Source organism: Chrysemys picta, chromosome 17, assembly GCF_011386835.1.
Source record: "Chrysemys picta bellii isolate R12L10 chromosome 17, ASM1138683v2, whole genome shotgun sequence".
Classification (NCBI taxonomy): domain Eukaryota; kingdom Metazoa; phylum Chordata; order Testudines; family Emydidae; genus Chrysemys; species Chrysemys picta.
Genome location: NC_088807.1, coordinates 24291305 through 24316839, shown reverse-complemented (window position 1 = coordinate 24316839; position 25535 = coordinate 24291305). Strand labels below are relative to the sequence as shown.

The window sequence follows — 25535 nt, the reverse complement described above, 5'->3', positions numbered from 1 at the left end:
GGTGGAAATTCAGCTTCCCGCAACACCCCCGAGTCTGGAGTCGCCCCAAGACCAGGGCCAAAGCACCAGTAAAATGCCCGTTTGCTAATGCGCCAATAACAAAGCCTTTGAAAGCAGGAAATCGATCACCCCCTCCTCGGGAGGCACACGGAGAAAAGGGGGTGCAGAGAAAACGGGGGGTGGCTTGTGCTTAGCACTGTACAGTCCAGCTGGGGCCCCAGGGAGCTGACCATCAGGAGTCTCTTAGGGAAGGAAATTGGAGTGATGTTTATTTCCAAGTGTGCAATGGGTGAATATTCAAAAGCGGGGGCTCTCCACAGCCACCGCAGTGCAGGGGGGTGCAGGGAGGGTGGCTCTGCGGCTCTGGGTGCTGGTCAGTGATAAATAAACCCCCGCGTCCCCTTACACCTTTTTGGGGTGTGTGAAGGGGATTTATCTCCCCACCCTGTTTGCAGCTTCTCGCTGTGCCCCGCTCGAGCGCCAAACTCCGCTGTTTGAATTTAAAATTACCCGCGTAATGTTCTGATTGGCTGGAGGCGAAGGCCGCCGTCTCTCATTGGTGAGAGCCGGAAGCGTCCCTTTGTCGGGGCGAGGGGAGGGGGAGACGCAAGCGGTGGCGCCAGTTCTCACTCAGGTCGGACCCTGTGCTATATAAACCCCTACAGGCCGCCGTGTGTTTTACATAGTGGTGGTGTTACCGATCTGTTTGCAGAATGTCTGGTCGCGGTAAGGGCGGGAAGGGGCTGGGCAAGGGCGGTGCTAAGAGGCACCGCAAGGTCTTGCGTGACAACATCCAGGGCATTACCAAGCCTGCGATCCGGCGCTTGGCTCGCCGCGGCGGGGTGAAGCGTATCTCGGGGCTGATCTACGAAGAGACCCGCGGGGTGCTGAAGGTTTTCCTGGAGAACGTGATCCGCGATGCGGTGACCTACACCGAGCACGCCAAGCGCAAAACCGTGACCGCCATGGATGTGGTCTACGCCCTGAAACGCCAGGGGCGCACCCTGTACGGCTTCGGGGGCTGAGTCGGCTTTTAATCCCCCTAAAACATTCATTTCCCTAAGGTCCTTTTAAGGGCCACCCACGTGTGCACGGAGAGAGCTGAGTTTGCTGAGACTGGGAAGGCGAAGGGTCAAACAGTTCTGGGGTTAGTGAGGGCACAGGGCTGGTGGTTTAAGTTAAGGGCCGGGCCGGCTGCTCAAAGGAGGGGCTCCTGGGTTTGTAGGTTTCTGAAGTGCAGCAACACACTTGATGCTTCAGGGCTGCTGCTTCCTGGATGTCTTTCTGAGCCTGCTGTTCAATATCGGCAATTCTATTCACTCTGGTCCTGCAAAACATTAGTCCTGTGTGTGTGTAACAGGAGGATTTTGCAATGGCGGGTGGTGTTACTTGTATAACAGATGGGGTAAGGCCAGGCGGTGCACATTAAGCACCATTAGCCCCTCTCTCCCCTCCCCCCCATACCATTGCAATGGGGAACAATTGTTTCCACTCAGCAGGTGCTAAAGGTCTGTAGCAGCTCATTTGGTCCTACAGCAAAGGGGGATTGGACGGGCATCTACTCCCCAGACATCCACGTTGTGCTGATTGGGATACGCCTCCCTGTTGTCATATTGTCTTCCGGGACCCGGGCCAGCCACTAATCCTGCGGTGCCGCTGTCCCTAGCTTCGGGCGAGCTCCGTGGGCCGCTGAAGCAGAGTGGCGGCCTTGCGGGTCCGTTCTTGCCTGGCCCAGGAAATTCAAACTCTGCCTCTGGTTACGTTCCTGGGGGCCCAGGAAGGCAGCTGAATGGTCTGGTGCACTGGAGGGGAGTCTGAGACACCTGGAAGAGCAGGAAGGCCTTGGCCCCCTCCTGAGCTCTAAGGTGCCACAAGTTCTCCTGTTCTTTTTCCAGGCAGTACAGGCTCCCCAGGGTGAGGTTTGCACAGAACAAGCGCTATTCTCCCGCCCCTAAAACTGGGCACCCAAATGTTCAGTAGAAGCCAGGGGCAGGGGGCCAGGAGCCCAGACCTCCTAAATCCTGCATAGGTGAGTCCTGGGTTGGTGGGGGGGACGGGATGGGAGGCGGGTGCCAATGGCTGATACATGAGAGCATCAAAAGTGCCCGTTGACCCATAGGGTTGTTAGCGTGTTCACAAGTCAAACCCCCTTAGACCGTGAAGCTGGCCTGGCCCTGCCCAGATTGAAAACAGGACCCACGACTTCCCAGTGAAACAAAAAACTTTATTGGGGGGGGGGGGCAGGAGGGGTGAAAAACCAAGTGCGGCAGGAGGAGAAATTGGGAGCCAAAAACAGGTTCCCTCCTTGGGAGTAAATCATTTCACGGGACATCAAGGAGCATTTCAACAGAGCACCCACACATCACTGTGCCTTTCCATCGGGCACACTGCTGATTTCTAGCAAATGTTCAAGGCCCCCAGCAAAGGGTCATTTTCCACAAGTGCCTCCAGGCAGCTGGTTTGTGGGGCGGGGGACATGGTTGCAAAGACAGAGGGGGGGAAACAAAGCATTGTCCGAAAGGCATCGTTTTCGTCATTGGCAGCAGCTGACAGCCCAGGGGTCCTGATGCAACTACCCCAGGAGGGAACAGGCTTGCAAAACTCCCGCCCCCCACACACATACAACAGAGCCAGGGTTGACAAGAAAACAGTCATGGAGCAGGGCGATGTCTCAGGGACAGCGAGGGAGAGAGAAAATGAGCCGCCGAGCAGGCAGATGAGATGCAGAGACGCTCCTAGAACAAGCTGATGATTGTAAAAAATCAGGGAAGAGGGGAGGAGATGAAATAAGCAGCCCCAGGCCCTAAATAGTAATACGACACCCCCAGACCAGCCCCCCTCACCCCAAATACTGCTCCAAATCGCAGCCCTTACCCAGAACGCCCCTGACCGGCCAGTTGGGGGACCCAGTGAGGCTATGTCTACCCTACAGCTTAGGTGGGTGTAACTTAAGTCGCTCAGGGGTGCGGAAAAACCACACGCACACACCTCGGGCGACATCAGTGACACCAACCTAAGCGCCGGTGTGGACCTCCCCGAGCTTCTCCCACTGACACAGCTACGGTTGCTTGTTGGGGGTGGATTCATTAAGAGCCCTCTCCCGCCGTCAGCTTCGAGCGGCTCCTGAAAATGGGCCCTGACCCAAGAAAGCAAGACAGTGTGCAAAGAGGCGCAAGCAAGCGAAAGACAGAGGGCATGGCGAGGAGAGAAAAAAGAAACACGCGCAGAATTCATGTCCCCCGCAGATTTTCTTTTCCCCACCCTGTAGAATAATCAAAATCCAAAGTGCCGCCACTCTCGCCACGGCTGGCTGCTCCAGCGGTGAGCCAGCTGCCCCTCGCTTCTGGCACCACAGCAGCCCCTGGTGGGCAAAAGGTGTCATTGCAGCGCCTCCCCAGCAGAATCTATTATTCTACGGGGCGGGGGGAAAAGAAAATCTGTGGGGGACATGAATTCTGTGCTTCTGTTTCTTTTGTGAAAAAGCCAGGGGGGGCAACCCTCCCACTTCTAAAAGTGTGTGTGGGGGGGAGATTCTCTGCCCCGCCTTCAGGTTCTGGCGGCGAGCGTGCGGCCAGGGGAGAGACAGAGAGAGAGAAAGCGAGCACGACAAGGCGAGAGAGGCAGGATGAGCAAACGGGCCGAGCAAGAACGAGCGAAGAGAAAGCGAACGAGCGGAGAAACAGAGCGAGCGAGCATGCAGCAGGTGGGTGAGCAAAGGGGCAAGCAAGAGAGGGTGCAACAGCAGAGAAAGAGAGCAAGACAGAGCAGCGGGGGGAGCAAACCGGAGCAGAGAGCGAGCGAGAGACAGCTGATGGCAAGTCAAGTCAAGAGCAAGCAGAGGCGAGAACACGCGAGCAGCGAGCGAGGGAAGAGACACCAGCAAGCAGCAGAGAGCAAGCGAGCACGTGAGCAAAGGAGCCAGCAAGCGATTGACAAGCAGGCAAGAGAGAACAAGCGCCGTGCAGCCGGGCAAGCAAACAGAGAGCGAGAAGCCAGGCTGGCAAAGGCGTGAGCGAAAGGTGTGAGGCCAGGGGGAAGTAAAAGGCGGAGCAGGGGAGAGAGCGGGAATGTGGCAGGAGAGAGCATCTAAGCATCCCAGCAAGTGCAGGGGAGAGGAAGCGAGACCAAGGCCGGGCTACATCACCCCGAGCGACATGACAGGCCGATGTAAGCGCCGGTGGGGCCAGAAACCAGACAGACCGGCATGGGGAGCAAAGGCGGGGGGGGAGGGGGCGGAGCCAAGCGAGCAAGAGACAGGCTGGACGAGCAAAGGCGCGAGCAAAGAAACGTCGTGTCGGAGCAAGCGAGCCGGCGCGGGAGAGGGACTGGAGCAGAGGGGCGTGCCAGGGGGCGAGGTTGTGTGGCCAGTGCTGGGACGAGAAGCCAGGAGAGAGCAGGGCTCAGCGAGCGAGCGCCTGCAGCTGGGCGAGCGAAAGAAACAAGCGAGCGGGGGGGGGCGGCGAACGGGCCGGAGCTAAAGAGAGAGCGAGCTAGCGCAAGCCGCTGGGCGAGCGAAGGGGAGAAAGACCCCGAACCACGTCGGAGCAGACAGAGGGGTTCCTGCATCGCCCCCCTCCCTTGCCTTTGACGGAGGGTCTGTCTGTCTCTCACACACACACGCTGGAGGGCGAGGATGAGAAAGGCCACACCCTACATGCGGGGGGCGGGAAGGGGGGGATGACTGTTCTCAATGACCCCACAGGGCAGGACGGTGTAGAGCCAGCCATGCTCTCACTTCCCAGGGTCTGAGCCTCCGGGCCCACAGAGGGAACCTCACTGTGGCAGGCGCCGGAGGGCCATGGGGCTGGGGGCAAACCCAGCCGGGATGGGGCACTGACAGAGCAACGCAGCCAGGAGCCCTACAGTGGGGACGGGGGTCTGTCCCGGTCAACCCTGTGGCTTTCCTGCTCCATACGACCGGGGCAGCTTGGATGAGGCGGGACCCTGCATCTCACCCCCTCCCCCCATCCTGCCACAAGCCGGGTCCTTCTCCCAGGCGGCACAGGGCGGCACCCGCCCGCAGGCACCAAGCCGGGCCTGGGCGAAGCTGCTGGGGGGTTGGCCTCGCTGTAGCCCCGGGGCCCCGCAGCCCTGCCAGGAACCAGCAGCGGGAGGGAGGGAGACAGACACACAGCACGAGAGCGACAGAGCGTGAAAGCGAAAGGCCGGAGAGCGAAGCCGAGAGCAGAGCTTTATCACGCACAAGAAAACGGGGCCAGGAGAGAGGCTTTGGCAGGTGAGTGCTTTCCCTGAGAGACTGCGCTGGGGCGAGGCCTGGCTCGGGCGCCGGGAGAAACCCTGAAATCCGCCACGGTTCAAACCTCTCGCCGCTCAACCTGCTTTCAACGCGACCCCGGCCCGGGCCAGCACATGGGACAGGCCCCCAGCCTAGCGTTTGCTAAACACAAAAGACACCGGTGCGGAGCTGAAAGCGCGCAGGACGCATGCAGGACACAGGAGGGGGGAGAAAGCTACAGAGAAATGGAGAGAGGCGGGGTAGGGAGCCGAGAGAGACGGGCACTAGTTGGAAAAGGAATTCAGTCAACGTCGGGTCCCTGAGCCCAGGGCGAGATGCTGGGAGATTCAGTCTCACCTTCCCTGCTTAGCGGCTGCCTGAGGCCTCTGGCCACGATCCCGGGCCCTGACCCTTGGGAACAGCCCCAGGTTTAGAATTTCCCCGGGTTTTCTTTTTCCCGTGGCAGTGGCTCTCAACCGGGGCGGGGAACGCGGAGGTCTTCCGGGCGGACGTCAACTCATCTAGATAGTTGTCCAGTTTTACAACAGGTGACATAAAAAGCCCCAGCCAAATCATTCCAATTTCATACGGACAAGGCCTGGTTTGGCTGCTCGAGAGACTAGATTCTCCAGTAACGTCCCGTGTGGATTCACACTGTATTTAGGGTGACCGGACAGCAAGTGTGAAAAATCGGAATGGGGGTGGGGGGTAATAGGAGCCTTGGTAAGAAAAAGCCCCAAATATCGGGACTGTCCCTATAAAATCGGGACATCTGGTCACCCTAGCTGTATTAGACACGCGTTTGCTGTCATTTACTCATGCGGGCAAGCCAGGGCTAAAATTCTCAGGGAGTATTTCCCTCCCCCCAATGCCTCCCGCGCCCCAACATGCTATAAAAACTCCAGGGGGGTTGGAAAATATTGCCCAGAGCTCCGCTCCGGACAGCAGCGGCTGAATTTAAGCCCTGGTGCGAGCACGTTCATGAGGTTGACGTCGTTTTTAAGAGGGGTGAAACATGGGGGGAGGCAAGACAGAACAGAGTCCTGAATGGGGTACGGTCATCTGGGACAGACCAAACCCCCCTTTCCCGAGCCCCACTCGGTGACCCCTTTACGGCCCCATCCTGCCCCGGGTGGGACGCAGGCATCAGATTATTAAACACTGGCCAAATTCACCCTCATCTCCACTGCCTGGGGGGCAGCAGCGCTCCCCTCTCTGCATGTACCACCCCATTGTCTCTATGGCCAGGGGACTGGAGCCAGGCAGGATCTGGGGTAACAGGACACTGGGGCCGGGTAGAGTTCCCCGGGGAGATTCTGGGTAACAGGACGCTGGGACCAGGCGGGGGCCCCCCCCAGCAGATTCTGGATAACACGGTGCTGGTGCCACTTGGGGTCCCCCCCAGGGGATTCTGGGTAACGGGTCTGGGGTGCTAGGACTGGGTGTCCCGACCCATCCGGGACACTCTGTGTTGGGAGCAGGGGACTCGATGGAACGTGCCCGTCGCTATCCACACCGAGATCTCAGAGCCCACTGCCCAGGCCCCTTCCCATCACGGCCGCCGGCCCTCGGTTCCTCAGTACGGCGTGAAGCGGTTGTACCCTCCGCGGTACAGGCTGGCCTGCCGGGGCAGAGATGGCGCCATTAGCATCAGCTGCTCGGCGGGGTGGGGCAGAAGGGGGCACTGACCGGGCATGGGTGGGGTGAGAGAGGGAGGGGGCACCGGCAGGGCAGAGGGTGTGTGGGCGGGGGCTGCCTAGCCGGGTCTGGGAGGGGTGTCTCCCAGATGGGATTGGGTTTCTGGGCAGGGTGGGGGAGGCCGCCAGGCTGGGCTTAAGGGCGTGAGCGGATCTGCCCAGGCAACCACCTCGGTTCGTGAGCAGAGCCCTGTCCCCGGAAAGGACCAGTCTGTCGGCTGGGGGCTGTGTTGAGGGAGACCTTCTGCCAGGGAGGAGCAGGGCCACCCGTGAGGCAGGGAGGGGGCGAGGGGGCTGGAACGGGGTGAGGCGGGGAGAGAATCGGGGAACGGGGCTCGGGGACAGGCCCGACACGGGCCGGGGAGTCCCGCCGGCTGCTGCTCACCATGGCCCCAACGCCATAGGCTGGAGTGACGGCGTGGTGGTAAGGATCCGCCGTGGTGTAGATCCGGCCGTACCTGGGGGAGCAGAGCAGAGGCCGGTGTTAGGGAGTGAACACTTTGCACGCGCGGGTGCACACACACACACACAGCCAGCTGTGCGAGGAGGAGGTGGTAGCACCGGTGCCAGAACTGGCAGGGACATGCCCCCCCCCCTTTTAAAAATGGGCCCCCCACTTTTTAACAAAAGAAACATACGCGCAGCATTCATGTCCCCGGCTGATTATTTCCCAACCCCGCAGAATAATTGATTCTCCCGGGGAGGCGCTGCCGTTACACCTTTAGCCCAGCAGGGGCTGCTGTGGTGCCAGAAGAGAGGGCAGCCGGCTCACCGCCGGAGCAGCCCGCCGGGGACAGGAAGGGGGTGCTCTGGCCTTGGGCAGGCCCCCCCCCCCCACCCCACTTCGACAGCGCCCTTGGCTGGTATTCCCCTCGCCCCGACACTTACCCGTCTGTGTACGCCGCTGTCGTTGCCGCCGCCCCAGGGGGTTGTGCCACACGGTAAGCTGCATAGCCCTGAAACAGCCAGGAACGGGCGTGAACCCCCGGACAGCCCCTGCATCCTGCACCCCCGCACCCACGATACCCTCCGAGGGCAAAGCATGGTGCGGGGGGCAGCTTCCCTAATCGCTCCTGTTCCACAGTGAAGGACCAGGGCTCGGTCCGCCAGCTCATTCCCAGGGAGCGGACGTCTCCGTGTGCGCTCAAGGGAGGAAAGAGGCACCGAGGGCACTAACGGGGTGTGGGGGGGGCGGTCTCAGGCTGTCATCCCCCAGTTTCCTCCCTCTGAGGCTGAGACAGACGGAGGGGTGGGGCAGCGCTCACAGGGCAGGGGAGAAACGCTTTGACCCCCCACACCTCCTCCTGCAGATTCCCAAACCCCAGCCCCATACGCTGGCACAAGCCTCCCCCGCAGCTCCCCGGAGTGTGGGGCAGGGATTCAGGAGCCCGGGATGCTCCCGCAGCAGCCCAGAGAGACAGGGACCCAGCGGGTGGGGGAGACGTGCCAGGCACTGGTGTAGCCCAGATATACCCCCCCACACACACACACACAACACGGCCACCAGAGCGCCAGAGACTTACATAGACATCGGTGCCGTACAGCCCGTCCGGGTACACCACACTGTGGGGAAAGGAGAAGCGTCAGCTCCGGCCGTAAGCCCCCCACCAGCACTGACACACACCCCCCCCCCGCCCCATCCACGTCCCTGCCCCAGATCCAGCTCCTTCGGCCGCGGGGTGCACAGAAAGTGCCCCTCCAAAAGCGGCCAGAGTTTTATTCCGATGTCCCCTCCGCCCTCCCGACCACCAGAATCAACGCCCACCCCCCCACACTGGTTCCCGCCCGCCGCGGGCTCACCTCCCGTAGGCAGGGACGGGCGACGGGGCAGGAGCTGCCCGGATCGGGCTGTAGATGGCTCGGCCATGGCCCCGCAGGCCCCCGCGATAGGCCAGCGCCGCCGGGGCCACCATCGGGTAGGGGATGGTGGCCACTGGGGACAGAGCAGACGGTCAGCGCCACAGCGTGTGAGTGTGGGCGAGGGGATATAAGGGGAGAATGGGGGATGGGAAAGGGACGGGGCATGGGCAGTGGGTATAATAGGCCAGGGGAGGGTTGGGGCCCCACCCACGCTCTGCCCTGAGCCCCTACCCTTGCTCCCCTCTCCCCCAAAATTGGCGGGGGCTCAGGGGTTGGGCTGGTGCTCGGGCCAGCCACCGGCTGTGGTGGGGGGTGGAGGGGGCTCAGGGCTCTGGCCAGGGGTGGGTGGGATGTAGGGGCGGGGCTTCAGGCTTAAAGGGGGAGACCGGGGGGGCTAGCGTCCCTGAAAGGGGGATTCACCCGCCGCCCGTGATGGCAGGCGGGTGATGGCAAAGCAGGAGACATGGTGGGGGCAGGAACAGGAGAAGATCCTTGTGGGGCCGGAAGGGAGAGGGAGATGGAGATGCGGGCAGGGGGGACAGGCCTGGGGAGACACAACGGCAGGAGGGAGGGAGGAAAAGTCCCACCTGTGTAGAGGTCGGGGGCGTAGACAGTGCCAACCAAGGGGTTGATCTTCCAACCTAGCCGCCGAGAGAGAAGGGGGAGCATCAGACCGGACAGGGGGGCCCCAGCCCCCCTTCCCTCCCCAGCTCAGCCCAGGGCACCAGTCTCTCCCCACAGACCCGGCCCAGGGCACATCAGAGACAGCTGTCTGCCCGGCTGCCACGGGACGGGGGTGTCCCTGTCCCCTGGCGCCAGCAGCCGGAGGGGCCTGCAGCATGGCCGAGTGGGGGCCCTGCCAAGGGGGGGGGGGAGCCACACACCCCGCCCCCGTCCCCTTGTACCGTTCACCGCAGGCGCTGCCGGAGGCTTCTTGGTGACCACACGGGCCGTGGCGTTGTTCACCTGCGGGGGGGAGGGAGGGAGAGGTGAGCGAGTCCGGGGTCATGGCAAAGCCGGCCCCCCTCCCACCCCCCACCGCCATGAGGCTGAGAGCCAAGCTACCCCCCCCCCCCCGTCCCGCCATGGGGCACTGACCTCAATTTTCCTGCCCTCCACAACGGTGCTGTTCAGCTTCTCTCGCGCCTGGTCCGCATCCTGGCTGCTGTCGAAGGTCACGAAGCCAAAACCCTGCAGGCCGGGGAGAGGCCGGGGCGGGATGAGGCTGCAGCTGGCTGGGGAGAGCGGGGGGCTACGCGGGGGTGTGGGGCGGGGACACAAGGGGTCATGCAGCTGCCCTGGCCAGGCCCCGCTGGGGGCTTTTAAACCCTGCCAGGAGCCCCACTTTCATCCCCCTCGGGCTCGAGGGGCTCCCACCCCACACGGCTCCTCCTCTAGTCCCCGGCGTTCACACACATACACACTCACGCACACGCACACACACTCACGCACTCTAACACTCACGCACACACACACACAAACACTCTCTCTCACACACAAGCACAAACACACACACACACACACAAACACACACACTCCCTCACACACAAACACAAACACACACACTCTCATGCACGCACACACATACACACTCTCACACGCACACACATGCACACAGACACAGACACACACGCACACACTCTCTCTCACACACACACACACACAAGCACAAACACTCACATAAACACACACACACTCTCACACAAACACACTCACACACACACTCTCACACAAACACACACTCTCACACACACACGCAGCATCCCTCCCTGCCCCACGTCCCGGTTCGTGTCCCTCTGGGCCCTCCCGCTCAGCGCCTCCGCACCTTGGAGCCGCGTTCGTTGAAGATGATTTCCACGTCTAGGATCTTCCCGAATTGCTTGAAAAGGGCGGGGGGGGACGACAAAACAGGAATCAGTGACCGACCCTTCCACAACCCAGTGGGGCCCGACAGATCGCGGGTCCCTAGAAGGGCCCTCGGTGTGACACACACAAACACACCATGGGTGCTACACAATACCCCTCCCCCAGGCCATCTGGGCCACAGGTGGTAGCTTGTTCCCCCATCACCACGGGGCTCACACACACACACACACACACACCATAGGTGCTACACAACACCCCTCCCCCAGGCCATCTGGGCCACAGGTGGTACCTTGTCCTCCATCACCACAGGGCTCTCACACACACACATACACCATGTGTGCTACACAACACCCCACCCCCAGGCCGTCTGGGCCACAGGTGGTAACTTGTCCCCCCCCCCCCCCCCCCCGTCACCATGGGGCTCACACACACACACCAGCTGCCAACCCCCTAGGCCGTGAGCTCTACCCCCCCACGTGGGACTCACCCCAAACATCTGCCGCAGGTCAGGGTCACGGAAGCGGAAGGGGATGTTGGAGACGTGTAACCGCTTGGGCTGGGATTTGCTGTCTTCGCTCTCTGCCTCCTGACCATCTGGGGTGAGAGCGGCCGCGGGACTCTCCTCGGCTGGCTGGAGGGAACCCCAAGAGATAAACCGGACAGAGCTGGGGCAAAGAGATGCTGGGATCCCCTGCTTACCCCCATTGGAGCCCCAGGATCCCTTTACACCCCCCACCAAGATTCCCTGATATCCCCCTCCCCCAGAATTCCCCGTTAACCCCCACCATAAGAGCGGCCATACTGAGTCAGACCAATGGTCCATCTAGCCCAGTATCCTGTCTTCCGACAGTGGCCAATGCCAGGCGCCCCAGAGGGAATGAACAGAACAGGAAATCATCAAGTGATCTATCCCCTGTCCCCCATTCCTAGCTTCTGGCAGTCAGAGGTTTAGGGACCCCCAGAGCATGGGGTTACGTCCCTGACCTTCTTGCTAATAGCCATTGATGGACCGATCCCCCGTGAATTTATCTCGTTCCTTTTTTTTTTAACCCAGTTCTACTTTTGGCCTTCACAACATCCCCTGGCGAGGAGTTCCACAGGTTGACGGTGCGCTGTGTGAAGAAATACTTCCTTAGGTTTATTTTAAACCTGCTGCTTATTAATTACACTGGGTAACCCCTGGCTCTGGTCTTACCTGAAGCGGCAATAACACTTCCCTACTCCCTTTCTCCACGCCAGTCGTGATTTTAGCCCCTCCTTAGGCATCTCTTTTCTAGGTTGAACAGTCACGGGCTTTTTAGTCTCTCCTTGTGTGGAAGCAGTTCTGTACCCATCGTCATTTTTGTTGCCCTTTGCTGTACTTTTTCCAATTCTAATCTATCTTTTTCGAGATGAGGTGACCAGAACTGCACACAGTATTCAAGGAGCGGGCACAGCGTGGCTTTATATGGGGACATTATGATCTTTTCTGTCTTATTATCTATCCATCTCCGTATGGTTTCTAACATTGTTAGAATTTATCTTTTTTGACGGCCGCTGCACATTGAGTGGCTGTTTTCAGAGAACTATCCGCAGTGACTCCCAGATCTCTTTCTTGAGTGGCAACCGCTAATTTAGACCCCAGCATTTTGAATGTGGAGTCGGGATTATATTTCCCTTTACAAAAGCTGCGTTGACTCTTCCCCACCGTATCGGGTTCGTCTGCGCGTCTGATCATTCTGTTCTTTACTAGAGTTTCTACCATGTCATTGCCGGGATCACCTCTGGAGCCTTTTTAAAAAATCAGAGTTACATCAGTCATCCGCCAGGCACCTGGCCCAGAGGCTGAGTTAAGCGATAGGTTACAGACGACAGTTAGTCGTTCTGCCATTTCACATTGGAGTTCCTTCAGAACTCTTGGGTGAATCCCATCTCCTCCTGGTGACTTATTGCTGTTTAGTGTATCATTTTTTTCCAAAACCTCCTCTACGGACACCTCAATCTGGGACAGTTCCTCAGATCTGTCCCCTAACAAGCATGGCTCAGGTGTGGGAATCTCCCTCACACCCTCTGCAGTGAAGACCGATGCAAAAAATTCATTTAGCTTCTCCGCAACGGCCTTATCATCCTTGAGTGCTCCCTTAGCACATTGACCGGCCAGTGGCTCCACTGATTATTTGTCAGGTTTCCTGCCGCTGATGTACTTTAAAAAAAAATTTTGCTGTTAGTTTTTGTGTCTTTCACTAGCTGCTCTTCACATTCTTTTTTGGCCGCCCTAATTGTACTTCTACGGTTGACTTGCCAGAGTTGATGCTCCTTTCTATTTTCCTCAGTAGAATTTGACTTCTAATTTTTAAAAGATGTCCTCTCATCTCTAACCACACCTCAGTTGGTTAGCTATGGGCACAGGTTTTGGGAGAGGGGGTTTGTGGTCCTCTTACCTTTTTTTTTCCCCTTAATTTGGGGCATACATATAGTCGGAGCCTCTCTTATGGGGATTTTTTAAAATGTCCATGCAGTTTGCAGGCATTTCACTTTTTGTGAGGCCCCTCCCCCCCTTTGCCAGCACACCAGGATCTCCTGCTATCTCCCTTTTACACCTCTCCCCACTGATATTCCCCTCCCACCCTTGTCCTGTGGCACCTCTGCGCCTTCACCATCTCACTTGCAGATTCAGTGATTCATGCCCGTGTCCCTTCAGAGAGTCAGTTCTGGGGGGAACAACCCCACCCGCACCCCGCTCAGTATAAAGAACTGCCACAGCCTGGGAGGCGGGCCCCGTCAACGGTATCGACGCCGTCCGGGACCGAGAGAGCAGCTCTGGCTCCCGTACCAGACGGGGCAGGGGATCCAGGGAGATTCAGTGCCGGGACCTCTGGCTCCCAGCCGAGAGCCAGGTGCGAGCCGTTGCTGGGCACACGATGCTGAGCCGTCAGGGAGCAGGCACGAACGCACGCAGAGGTCCTGGGCCGTCGGGTTAGCACACGCTGACACAAGCAAGGCAGTTAGTGATGAGAAGCAGGGGGGTTTAGTGGGGGAGAGGGGGCCAGGACAGGCTTTTTCACCGCGCTAGGGGCTGAAGGAATCCCGCCTCTCCCACAGGGACGGACGCTCTCTCCTCTGTCCATGCAGACAGCTCAGTTCAGCCCAAGGCCTCAGATCTCAGACATCCTCCAATGCACGGGCCAAGATGCCGCATCCGGGGTCCGCCCGCCCGCCCGCCGGGAGGGTGTCGCCCACGGCACGGAGCGCAGCCACCAGGTCAGAAGGCGTGAAACCGGTTAACCCGGCAAGAGAGATGGGGTTGAACTTGTCTTTAACGTCTCTCTGCGGCCTCTCAGGAGGGTCGGGGCAGGTGCATTCACATGTGTGTGTGGGGGGGTGCGCACATGCCCATGTACCAGCCCAGGCGTGGGGCTGCGTTAGGCTGACCAGACAGCAAGTGTGAAAAATCAGGACGGGCGTGGGGGGTAATAGGAGCCTATATAAGAGAAAGCCCCAAATATCAGGACTGTCCCTATAAAATCGGGACATCTGGTCACCCTAGGCTGCGTGCAAACTGCGTGGGTGCCTGTGGGGGACGGGTGGGGGGGGCAGGGTTGGAGGCTCACGCAGCAGGGGTGTGTGCAGTGCGAATGTCCCCGTGCATAGGAGTGAAGAGTGGGTGTGCGCCCTCAGCTCACGCGCGGGAGGGGGAGGGGCGTGACTGTATGTGAAGTGTCGGTGCGTGCGCGTGCCAGGCTGGCGTGTCTGGCCTCCGTGCAGTGTGCGGGGGCGTGCAATACACCAGGTGGAGGTGGAAGGGGGGGTATGTGTGATACGCGCACGCCAGCGTGCGTGTGCACAATTGTTTGAAACGTCCCTTCCCCCCGCCCTCCCCCAACTCTCCACGGACCGGCCACCTAGCCCTGGAGCCGCTCCGCTCTTAAAGACAAGTTCAACCGGGATCGCCCCCGCCGAAGCCCAGGGACGGTATCCAGCCGGGGGGTGGGTGGGTGGGGGTGGTGAGGGGTGCAGAGAGAAACTGAGGCAGGCAGGTGCGGCGCCAGGGGGGTGAGTAGGGATGATCGAGGCGGATCACTGATTAATGCTACTAGGCCCGAGAAACGTGACGGATTCCAAGATGCCTGGGACAAAAACCTGCTTTTGCCGGGAGATCCGTCAGCGCCGCTGCCAACGCCCCGGGGGGGGCCCTAGCCGGAGAGGGGGGGAAGAGACAGAGTCATTCGCCGCATCGCTAGGAGCCAAGAGGTGTCAGATCCGGCAGCCGCCGGGAAAAGAGGCCCTCGGAGAAGGAACCCCGCACCAGCCACCACCCACACACGCCCCTCCAGCATTCGCCGCGCTCGCTCTTCGCCGGGCTAGGAAGTTTGGCGGGCGTGGCTTGGGGGTGGTCACAGGTCTCGAGGGGGGACCAGCGGGCAGGAGGGGAACGCTCGGCGGCAGAGTTAGGTCGACGTCAGGCAGCTGACATCGACCTAATTACGTCAATGTCCACACTCCGGCCTTGATCCCACCCGTGGGCCCTGGAGAGCCACGCCCCTCCCCTTCCCCCCAAGGGCCTGCCCCCCGCCCTCTTCTTCTCCCGGAGGCCCCAGCCAAGCCAGAAGCCGGAGTGGGGCTGGGGAGAAAGCAGCCCCCTGCCTATGTCCCTGACTCCCCAGGACCCCCCACCCAGGGCAGGTGAAGGGCCCCAGACTCCCCACAGCTGCCCGCGCTGCTCTCCCCGACCCGGCTGTGGCTGGGGGCAGGGGTGGGGGGCAGAGCCGCAGCCCGGCCATGCTAGGAGCCGGGCGGGCAGCTGTGGGGAACTGGCGTAGCGTCGCAGACCCTCCACCTGCCCTGGGCCGGGCGGGGAGCCCGGGGGACGGGGACCCAAGTCTGGGGCTCTCAGCCCCCCTGCACCATGGGCAAGGGGAGGGTCCGTGTGGTCCCACAGCTGCCCAGGCTCTGTGCCGGCTTGGCTGGGGGGCTGGGGCCTCGGGGGGAAGAGGAGGAGAAAGAGGTGGGGTCCGCCCCAGAGACAAGTGGATGGGCCAGGCCCCCGCTCCCGGCCCCAGCACCCCTGGTCCCACCAATGTAAGTGCCCTATTACACCAATATAACACCACCACCCTAACTACACCGACATAAGCCCCAGGGCTGTTGGATGTCGCTCTTGTCAATTTCACGGCTCCCTGCTGGAATTGTGAAACTGACAAGGACGCCAAGGTGGGTGGGGGGTTGTCCCCGGGGGCTCCCCACTCCCAGCGGGGAGCCCAGCTGCAGGGAGGCTCCCAGGAGGGAGGAGGGGACTTTGGTCGACTGAAGTTTCTAGCATAGACATGCCCTGCCTGCCTGGTCACCCCGCACCTCGGCGCTGAGAGACCGAGTCTGTTTGGAGTCCGTAGAGGATTCGAGCGCTTTGTTGCAAACTCTCCCGTTGTTTGGTCATTGGTGTCAATCCCCAGCTCTCAGAGTCACGTGATTATGAGCCGATCTCAACTAACATTGACAATAAAATAAAAAAAATAAAAAAACGGGATGCTTCTCGCCCACCTGGCTGAGGAGAAAAGGTGGGAAACGGGACGTGAGGCCGAGTGCACAGAACCCGCAGTGGGCTGTTTCTCTCATCTAGCGATGTTGGGGGCCGCGTTGTGAGTTTTGGACACTGCGGGGGCTGAAATGCTGGTGTCACAGGTCTAAAGTGACCATCCCAGCCTGCAAGGGGGCAAAAGCGTCTGCCTTTGGGGGGGCCACGGCACCCCCTGCTGGCTCCACGAGGTGCTGCAAACACAGCGCCTAAGCAACAAACCCAGAGCTCTGGGGGAGCCTGTGACGAAGTGGGACTGTTCTTAATGTTTCCTCTGAATACTGTGTGGGTGCCTCAGTTTCCCCTGTGCGTTTCTTAAGTCTCTAGGTGGTGGGTTAAAGGGCAGTGTGCATAAATCACCAACACTCTGTCCCCCTGGCAACAAATGGCCAGGGCCCCTTCCCCCCCCTGCAAGGAAATAGCTAAAGGTGAATAAAGAGATCAGGTGACCTCCTGGCCTGGGAAAGAGACAAAGGCCCGAGAGGAGGGGCTGGAGGGGGTTTCAGAGTTGGAGCTACCTGGGGACTAGGAGTGAGGGCAGACGTGGGTGTCTGGCTCGCTGGGCCCCAGAATGGACCCGGCCGAGGGGTCCCGTTTGCCGCTGTACCTACAAGCTCTGTTTTAGATCGTGTTCCCGTCATCTAATAAATGCTCCAAGGTCAGACCCAGCAGGTGAAGCCGTGTGAGCTTCTTGCCCTGAAGACGGTCTGTTTCGAGGGAGAGGAGGCTCCCCAAAGTCCTGACTGGCTTTGTGGGGAGCAGTTCCAGAGCATCGCCCGGGGACTCCGTGACAGAGCCCAAAGCCCCTTGGGGATCCCCAGCCTGAGCCCGCAGTTTGTTCTCACTGAACCCCAAGCAGGCCCGCGTCTGGGTGCCGGAAGCTCCTTGCAGGGCATCCGGAAAGGCAACCTCCCTCACTGACAATCTGAGACTCAAACTACCGGCATGGGGGGGGGGGTGCACGGGGGACCACAGGGCCGTGCCCCTCCCCCTTTTTAACACAAGAAACATAAGAGCAGAATTCATGTCCCCCGCAGATTTTTCTTCCCCTCCCGCAGAATAATCGGTTGGGCCAGGGAGGCGCCGCAGTGACACCTTTCGCCCACCAGGGGATGCTGCAGTGCCAGAAGAGAGCAGCTGGCTCACCGCAGGAGCACCCACCCGCGGAGAGGGAGGGGCCACTTTGGCCTTGGCTTGCCCCCCCACACACACACACACTCACATACACACTTCTACAAAGGTCCCTTCACAATCTGCTGCCCCCAAACTCCTTCCAGACTCAGCCTGGACCTCCTGACATCCCACTCCACAAACACCAGCCTGGGGGCAGCTGTCCAACCCCCATCTCCGGTACGCAGCTCTCCTGCCCCCGCCCCCCCCCCCCCCGCCCAGCTCCTTCCCGGGGTACCGGTACCGCGCTGCTGGCTACTGCGCCATTTACCGTCCCTGGTCGCTCGGCGTCGCTCTCACCCCGGGGCCGGAAGACTCATCTTGCAAAGGGCAGCACAACGGGTTGTGTGTGTGTGTGGGGGGGGGGGCAGGGTTGGTTGATACTGAGCAGAGCAGGTGGGGGGCTTTTTCTATGGCACAAAGGGATCTGAAATCTGGGGGGGGGTGCTGAGCAGGGGGGGGGAATGGAGGGCTCTGTGCCACCCCATTCTGGGTGTAGGGGGCAGGTTGAGGGGGGCACCAGAGATCCCCAATCAGTGCAAATGCCCCTGGTTGAAGAGGGGGGGCTAGTTCTCAGCACCCACCTCAGGGCTCCAGCCCCGAACCGACAGCCCCAGGATTAGGAAGTGGCCGGGGGCACTCCATGTAGCCACCCCTCCCACCCCCCACGGCCCCGCTCTCCATCTGGGGACCCCAAGCAGCAGGGTCACGATGAACAACCCAGATGACAGCGGTGCGGGGGGGGGGAGCGAGGGGAGCTCCCTGGGGCAGGGAGGTGTCTCACTGGGGTCCCCGAGGGAGGTGGGGGGACATGGCCCCTGGTTCCCAGGGGTTCAGAGGACACCGTGTCCTTTCCGGAGCTGTTTGTGCATTTGTGGCTGGGCGTGGGGGGGCCCCAGGAATGCACCATTTGTTCCATGTGCAGATAAACAGCTGCCGGCGTTGGGGGGGAGGGTGGAATCCGATCCCGGCGGGGGCAGGCGACACCATGACCCAATATGGGCAGAGCGCACGGGAGCCCAGGGCAGGGGACGCCCAGCTGCCCCGAGACGGGGGATGGGGGGAGGAGGCACCGTAACCCCCAGCACCGGGCATGGGGGGGGGTGTCCTCCCCCACAACAGGGGCATGTGTAACCCCAAACCTGGGGCCTGGAGCCTTAATGCAACTGGCTGTTAGCTGAGTCTGTAGGGCAGACGCTGGAGGTCTCGGTGACCCGGTGTGTGGGTTACACGTGCCCCCACTTCCCCCCCCCCCCCAAATACACACATCTGGGCAGCTGAGGGTCAAGGCAAGAGGGGGGGGGAGCTTGGGATCGAGGGGAAGGGGGGGGAGGGTTCAGATCCAAACACCCCTGGGCCCTCACCACCCCATGCTGGGGAGATGACCCCCTACCCTAGTCCGGCGCTGGCCGAGCGGGGGCTGCAAAGGGATCTGCACCCAGCCGACGCGGCCACGGTCCTCCTGTCCCCCGTGGGCCCAGATCCCAGCCCCTCCCACTGCTACGGAGCTGCCACCGGTGCCCTCCAGCCATGCCCCCGATACGCCCCCATGGGCCCTGGGGGGCAGAGAATAGACACAGAGCAGTGCACCTCGATCCGCCCCCATGGGCCCTGGGGGGCAGAGAATAGACACAGAGCAGTGCACCTCGATCCGCCCCCATGGGCCCTGGGGGGCAGAGAATAGACACAGAGCAGTGCACCTCGATCCGCCCCCTATGGCCCTGGGGGAAAGAGAATAGACACAGTGCAGTGCGCCTCGATCCACCACATGGGCCCTGGGGGGCAGAGAATAGACACAGTGCAGTGCACCCAAACCATGCCCCCAATCCACCCTCTGTGGGGGCAGAGCCTTTAGGCCACCTCCAGCCTGGCTATGAAGGCCCCATGCCAACGTCTCTGCCCACTCGACACCGGGGAGGGACGGATTGCTGGGGGAAGCGGGAAGGTGGGTGCAGGGAAGGGGGCCACGCAGCAGAAGGAAGGGGCAGGAAGGCGTCTCCCGGGCGAAGGGGGCCAGGCACTCACCGCAGGGGGAGGAGGCAGGGCTGGCACCAGGGGCTCCGGCGGGGCGGCGTGCTCCGGGTGGGGCTGGCCAGTCGGGTAGAGACACAGACCGTGCTCGGCGGGGGTCTGCGGCGGGTAGTCCTGCAGGGCGCCGGGCGGGCGGAAGGGCGGGGGCAGCCGGGCCGGGGGGTACGGGGCGGGGTACGTCTGAGTCATGGGGTCGGCGGGGGCAGCGGCATCCTGGCTACCCTGCTGGGGAAAGAAGAGGAGAAGTGAGACCAGGAGCAGGGGCCAGGTCCTCCCCCGTTCCCACTTAGCACTGGGGAAAGGGGCCCCCTGCCCGGGTAACACACAACATCTAGCTGAGAATAGAACCCAGGAGTTCTGGCTCCCCACCCCCTCCCTGGCTCTAACTCACTAGACCTCCCAGAGCCGGGGAGAGAACCCAGGAGTCCTGGCTCCCAGCCCCCCCTGCTCTAACCACCAGATCCCACTCCCCTCCCAGAGCCAGGGAGAGAACCCAGGAGTCCTGGCTCCCAGCCCCCCTGCTCTAACCACTAGACCCCACACCTCTCCCCGAGCCAGGGAGAGAACCCAGGAGTCCTGGCTCCCAGCCCCCCCTGCTCTAACCACTAGACCCCACTCCCCTCCCAGAGCCAGGGAGAGAACCCAGGAGTCCGGGCTCCCCCCCCCCCAGCTCTCTGTCACACGGACACCCACCCACCTACACTGAGCGCCAGCCCCATCCCAGCAGCTGCCTGGGGCCGGGGGGCCTGGCTGGGGGATGCTGGGGGGATGCTGCCTTTGTCCCCCGGCCCAGGGGCTATAAGGCCAGCGGGGGGGGGGGTCTGCATCCTAGCAGCAGCCAATGGGGAGTGGGACGGGATGTGGGGGGGCGTCCCATTGGCTGCCCCTTATCAACCCGCCCCCCCGCCCCCCAGACCCTATTTGGGCTGTCGCCTTTTTCAGCTGTTTGAGGATTTTCTAACCCTCCCAGGGAGCAGCCCGACAGCTGCAGGGTCTGCCGGGGGCCCCCCCGGGAGACCACCCCCCCTCAGCAGCCCCCAGCCCAGGGAGAACCTGCCCCCCCCAGAGCCCCTCGCAGACCTGGGGAGTCAGCCTCCCTGCCCCATCCCCCGCCCCGCTCGCTGCCCCCTGTCCCCCCACCCCAGGCATGGGGCAAACCTGCACCCTGCTCCCCGGGGAATGGGTGGGAAGTGAGGGGTCCCCACATCTCCCTCCGCACACCTCCCTCCTGCACCCCCCTCCGTCCCCACCCCTCCCCCTGCTGCACCCCATCCACTCACCCATCTCCATCCCCACCCCTCCATGCCATACACCCCTCCACTCACCCCCCTCCATCCCTCCACCCATCTCCATCCCCACCCCTCCCTCCTGCACCCCCCTCCATCCCCACCCCTCTCTCCTGCACCCCCCTCCACTCACCCCCCTCCCCCTGCTGCACCCCATCCACTCACCCCCCTCCACTCACCCATCTCCCTCCACACCCCCTCCCGTCTCCATCCCCACCCCTCCCTCCTGCACCCCCCTCCACTCACCCCCCTCCCTCCTGCACCCCCTCCACTCACCCCCCTCCATCCCCTTACACAAGAATTCTTCAATCCCCCCCACAGACCCTCTGTCCCTGCCCATGTCCACACCTGCCTCCCCACAGCCACCCCTTCGGGGGCTGAACCTGCCCTGGGTTCGGCCTGGTCCGTGCCCGGCCCCTGCCCCGCTGGACTAACGTGGGTGGGGACTGGGGAATTTGTTTCCTCTTTAACAACCACTCGCGCTGGATAGGACCAGCTCTGGCGCTGAGGTCCCCGGCTAGCAGGGTAAAGGGGCGTCAGCCCCCAGCGCCGCTCGTCCTCCCCCGGGGATCAGCCCCTCGCTTCCTTCGCCCCACTGCAGCTGCTGCAATCCCCGGCGCCTGCCGCAGTCCCCAGCCTCATTCGCTGACTTGGCGTTTTGTCCGGCGCTGACGCTCAGGGCCTGCAAACGGCTGAAACGCCCGGGCTGGATTTCTCCAGCCGGTGCGTTCAGACTTTGCGTCTCCTGGATTTCAGATTGGGTGGCGCACGGGTTTGGGGGAATGAGTGTGTAATATCGGGGCAGGGAAACGCCTGGTGAGCCAAAAAATGAGCTGGTGTCACGGCGGAGTTGAAGGATTAAAATCGGGGGGGCTAAATCCACAGGTCACAGGCCACATGTGGCTCTTTAACAGTTCAAGTGTGACCCATGGAGCCCCCCCCAGGCCCCTGCCCATTCTCCACCTACCAGACTTGAGGGGGGACTTGGGGTTTCTGCCCTGAGGCAGGGTGGGGGGGCTAGGGGCTTCTGTCCAGCGGGGAAAGGGGGCTGGGGGGGTTTCAGCCTCGTGCCCCCCTTCCTCCCAGCCCCGGCTGGTGCCTCCCATGGGGAAAAGCCCGGAGCCCCCTTTCCCCGCAGGGCAGAAGCCCCGAGCTCCATCAGGCGTGATTTTGAATCGGCCGAAGGTTGGCGTCGGCGGCTCGGAGGGCAGGAAGTGTGGCCACCCCGGCTCTACACGGCGCCCGCACATTTTTCTTAAACCCACCGGGCGTTTCCCCATTCCCGCCGTTCCCAAAGGCCCGTCGCGCCTTCCCCGCCCTTTGCCGCGGCTTTCGGCCGCAGCGATTCGCCCCAAGCCGACGGGGCGAGCGGCAGCGGGACAGTTTTGGGTGGACAACAGCCCCCGGGGGTCCTCCTTGCGGGGGGAGGGAAGCAGGGGGTCCCCGAGAAGTGGCTGGGGCCTGACACCTAGCTCGGATGGGGGGGGGGGGATGTTATTGTAGATGGGTCGCTCCGAATGCTGGGAACAGGGGGGATAAAATCAGAGCCAGTGCTGGCCCAGTGGGGGCCCTGAGCAGGAATCTTCCCCTCCCCTCCCCAACAAAACCCCCCCACACACAATCCTAAACCAGGCAGGTTCTTATAATAAAAAGTGAAGGGGGGAGGGACTTGCTGCTCCAGGCTTAGTCTGCCGCCCCCACCCCCCCATGTGGGGCCCAGCCTCTCATCCATAGATAAGACCTCCCATCCTCCCCCCTTCCCCCCCCCGCTCCCCCTGCCCCCACAGCTGTTTTTAGAAGCCGCTATCAAGGCATCTGGCTGGATATAAATAGCAGCACCTTCCCCAATCACTCAAGGCGTGGGGGGGGGGCGGCGAGGGGAGATGGGGGGAGACAAAGGCCCGCGGGTCCTGCCCCTCTGCCTTCCGGACCCATGGAGGAGGGGGAGAGACAGGGGGTTGGGACAGGGGTGCCTCAAACCCCCATCACCACCCCCCCCGGGATGTCTCTAACCCAGGGGTGGGGGCAGGGCTACATAAACAGAGTATGCCCAGCTCCCCTCAATCCCGAGGGGCTGGGTCCCCCCTTCATGTCGCACTTGACAACGCCCCCACACGGGACAGGCTCCAAACTGGGGAGGGGCAGTGACCAGCGATGGGGCTCAGGAGAGGGAAGACGGGTGCAGCGAGGGGACAGGAAAGGGGGAGCAGGGGGGTGCCGCTACCTGCCCCGTCTTGGAAAGCCACATCCAGGGGGCAAGTTGGCAAAACGCCACGGCCGCAGATTCAGACGGGACCTGAGAAAAATGCCCCTCCGGCTTGACCGGTGGAACTCCCTGCTGCATGATCTCGCTGCGTTTAGCACGGGCTGGCCATTGATCAGCCAGAGCGCGACAGGCTGGAAGCAGACAGGACAGCGCCCCTGCTTCCTGGTGCTTTGGGGGGCAAACCCCAACGTGAAGGAGCTGCTGGGGGAAGTTTCCCCTGGGAACTGGTTATTCCCCCCTCCCCCCAGCTGTGGGTTTCTGGCCCCTTCCTGTGTTGGGAGATCCACTCTGCGCTGGCCTGTGGCCCCTTCATCCGGTCCCCTCCGTGCAGCCCCAAGGCACAGCGGCGCTGCGGTGACGGAGGCAGGAGTGGCGTGGGCTGGGACCCTAGAGTGTGATTTACAGCAGGTCTAACCAGGCCGGGGGGAGTACACCCCGCTGCAGAGGTGGGCGAGCACCCATCTGCTCTAAGGTCAAACCCCCCAGGGTAAGGGCAGAAGACGTGACTCTTGCCGCCCCTGGGGTAACGCTCAGACCCGGAGAAGCTGAATTCGCTGGGCCCCCGGCCTCTCCAGCCTTCCCCGAGAGCCGCAAATAGTGCTTCCCATACATGGCCGCCCGTCTCCGCTATCTGACCTCCCGGGAGATGGAGGCCCCCCGAACGGAGACGAGGAATCCAGGGAGCAAGGGGTTATCTCCCCGCGGCGCTGACAGGCCCGAGGTGTTACAGACGCCCCTTCGGATCCCCCCCAGGGGACTCCTGGCTCCCAGGCACGGCCGGGCACAGACACACACACACACAGAGGGGAAGCGGGTACCTGAACCAGGCCTGGGTAGCACTGGGGCACCTGCGGGTAGACGGGCAGGCTGTACGGGTGGAGCACCACGGCCGGAGAGGACAGCATGGCTCGTAGGCCCTGGCCCCACACCGGGCGGCGCGGTGAGGGTCCCACAGCCCCGGTGGCCAGCTGCGCGGGGTCCGTCTCTCCGCCCCGAGCTGCGTGTTGGGCACTCGGTGGAGGGGAGGGAGCCGGGGCCTGAGTGGCAGCTGGGACAGTGCCACTGAGAGACACCGACAGCTGCTGGGACTTGGTGACGCTGCCGCAGGTGTGGGGGGGGCCCGGGCCCCTCCTCCCCAGCTCAGCAGAGCCCTCCTTGGAGACAGGGCCGGGCTGACCCCAAAAGCGGCTCCCGCTCCCAGCTGTTCCCAGGCACCTGCACGCGCGGAGGGGTGAGAGACGAGGACCGGGCACACGCCGCCACGTGCCTGGCACACACACCCGGCTCTCCGCAGCCAGCGCCTGCACCCAGCCCCCAAACACGCACCTTCGCCGCATACAGCCAGCGCCCACGAAAACCTGTCCCCAGCGTGCATGCCCATATCCCTCAATGCTCAGCCAGCCCCCACGCCGCCTGATCACGTAACCCCCAAGCCCAGGCACGAAGCACCCACAGACCACATCGGCTGCTACGCGGCGCTTAATCTGTGCCAGGGCTGAGGCCCGGCACCTCCAGGCCCGGCCGTTCCGAGCCCCCCGGCGCCTCCGGGCCCGGCCGTTCCGAGCCCCCCGGCACCTCCGGGCCCGGCCGTTCCGAGCCCCCCGGCGCCTCCGGGCCCGGCCGTTCCGAGCCCCCCGGCACCTCCAGGCCCGGCCGTTCCGAGTCCCCCGGCGCCTCCGGGCCCGGCCGTTCCGAGCCCCCCGGCACCTCCGGGCCCGGCCGTTCCGAGCCCCCCGGCACCTCCAGGCCCGGCCGTTCCGAGCCCCCCGGCACCTCCAGGCCCGGCCGTTCCGAGCCCCCCGGCACCTCCAGGCCCGGCCGTTCCGAGCCCCCCGGCCCGGCCGTTCCGAGCCCCCCGGCGCCTCCGGGCCCGGCCGTTCCGAGCCCCCCGGCGCCTCCGGGCCTGGCCGTTCCGAGCCCCCCGGCGCCTCCGGGCCTGGCCGTTCCGAGCCCCCCGGCCCGGCCGTTCCGAGCCCCCCGGCGCCTCCGGGCCTGGCCGTTCCGAGCCCCCCGGCGCCTCCGGGCCTGGCCGTTCCGAGCCCCCCGGCCTGGCCGTTCCGAGCCCCCCGGCGCCTCCGGGCCCGGCCGTGGCAGTTATAAAAGTTAAAAAAAAAATTGCTTGAGCCCCAGAACCGCTTCCATTACAAATGAAGCCCTGCAGCCAAGATAATGGCCCGAGGACCCCAGGGACTTCCCTGGCCAGCGACAGGCCCCGGCCCCAGACGGAGCCCAGCCCCAATCCCCCCCCACCCCCCCCCCCACACACACACACACCCCTCCCCAGTGGTGAAAGCACAATCGCCAGGAGGCTCCAACCTGCAACGCAGGCACCATCTTCCCCGGGGAGTTCACTGAGTCAGGGAGCTGGGACCCTTCCCTGGGGCTGGAAGCGGGTGTGGCCGGAAAGTGGACGGGACCTGTCTGCACCTGAGCGCAATAGAACCCAGGCGTCCCAACGTCTGAGCTGGGTGCCCCCCACCCCCCTCAGCCCTTGTTCCCACCCCCTGCGCTGCCCTCAGTTTCCTCCCCTCGAAGAAACCCGGCGCCGTCCCCACCCCAGGCAATCGCACCA

The 25535-nt window shown here is 62.7% G+C and overlaps 2 protein-coding genes across 5 annotated transcripts; one reads left to right on the top strand and one right to left on the bottom strand.

The window, feature by feature from the left end:
- Positions 1-675: 675 nt before the first annotated feature.
- On the top strand, positions 676-6113 carry LOC101930996 (histone H4). The gene has a single exon (XM_065571123.1). The coding sequence runs from the start codon at positions 714-716 to the stop codon at positions 1023-1025; it is 312 nt and encodes a 103-aa protein (XP_065427195.1). The 5' UTR covers positions 676-713; the 3' UTR covers positions 1026-6113.
- LOC101932127 (RNA binding protein fox-1 homolog 3-like) lies at positions 2234-24061 on the bottom strand. 4 transcript variants are annotated; one of them, XM_024113542.3, is made up of 12 exons: positions 23782-24061; positions 19406-19636; positions 11147-11290; positions 10619-10672; positions 9892-9984; positions 9699-9759; positions 9381-9434; positions 8734-8866; positions 8457-8496; positions 7822-7889; positions 7319-7391; positions 2234-6857 (listed from the first exon to the last, which is right to left on the bottom strand). In XM_024113542.3, exons 1-12 carry the CDS (start codon positions 23866-23868, stop codon positions 6813-6815), a joined length of 1083 nt encoding a protein of 360 aa, XP_023969310.2. In that variant the 5' UTR covers positions 23869-24061; the 3' UTR covers positions 2234-6812. The 4 variants fall into 4 exon arrangements, with proteins under 4 accessions (XP_023969310.2, XP_023969311.2, XP_008175327.3 ...); XM_024113543.3 differs by having other exon boundaries at positions 19406-19633; positions 23782-24060; XM_008177105.4 differs by lacking the exon at positions 23782-24061 and adding an exon at positions 20109-20260 and having other exon boundaries at positions 19406-19633.
- Between the last annotated feature and the right edge of the window lie 1474 nt (positions 24062-25535).

Bases quoted from the DNA above. Each gene is read 5' to 3' on its own strand.
- LOC101930996 (XM_065571123.1), top strand. From the start codon at position 714: ATGTCTGGTCGCGGTAAGGGCGGGAAGGGGCTGGGCAAGGGCGGTGCT.
- LOC101932127 (XM_024113542.3), bottom strand. From the start codon at position 23,868: ATGCTGTCCTCTCCGGCCGTGGTGCTCCACCCGTACAGCCTGCCCGTC. The intron at 9,985-10,618 runs GTGCGGAGGCGC...CCCGGCCTGCAG, and splicing joins TCAACGAACGCGGCTCCAAG to GGTTTTGGCTTCGTGACCTT. The intron at 7,392-7,821 runs GTAAGTGTCGGG...CTGCTCCCCCAG, and splicing joins ACAGCGGCGTACACAGACGG to GTACGGCCGGATCTACACCA.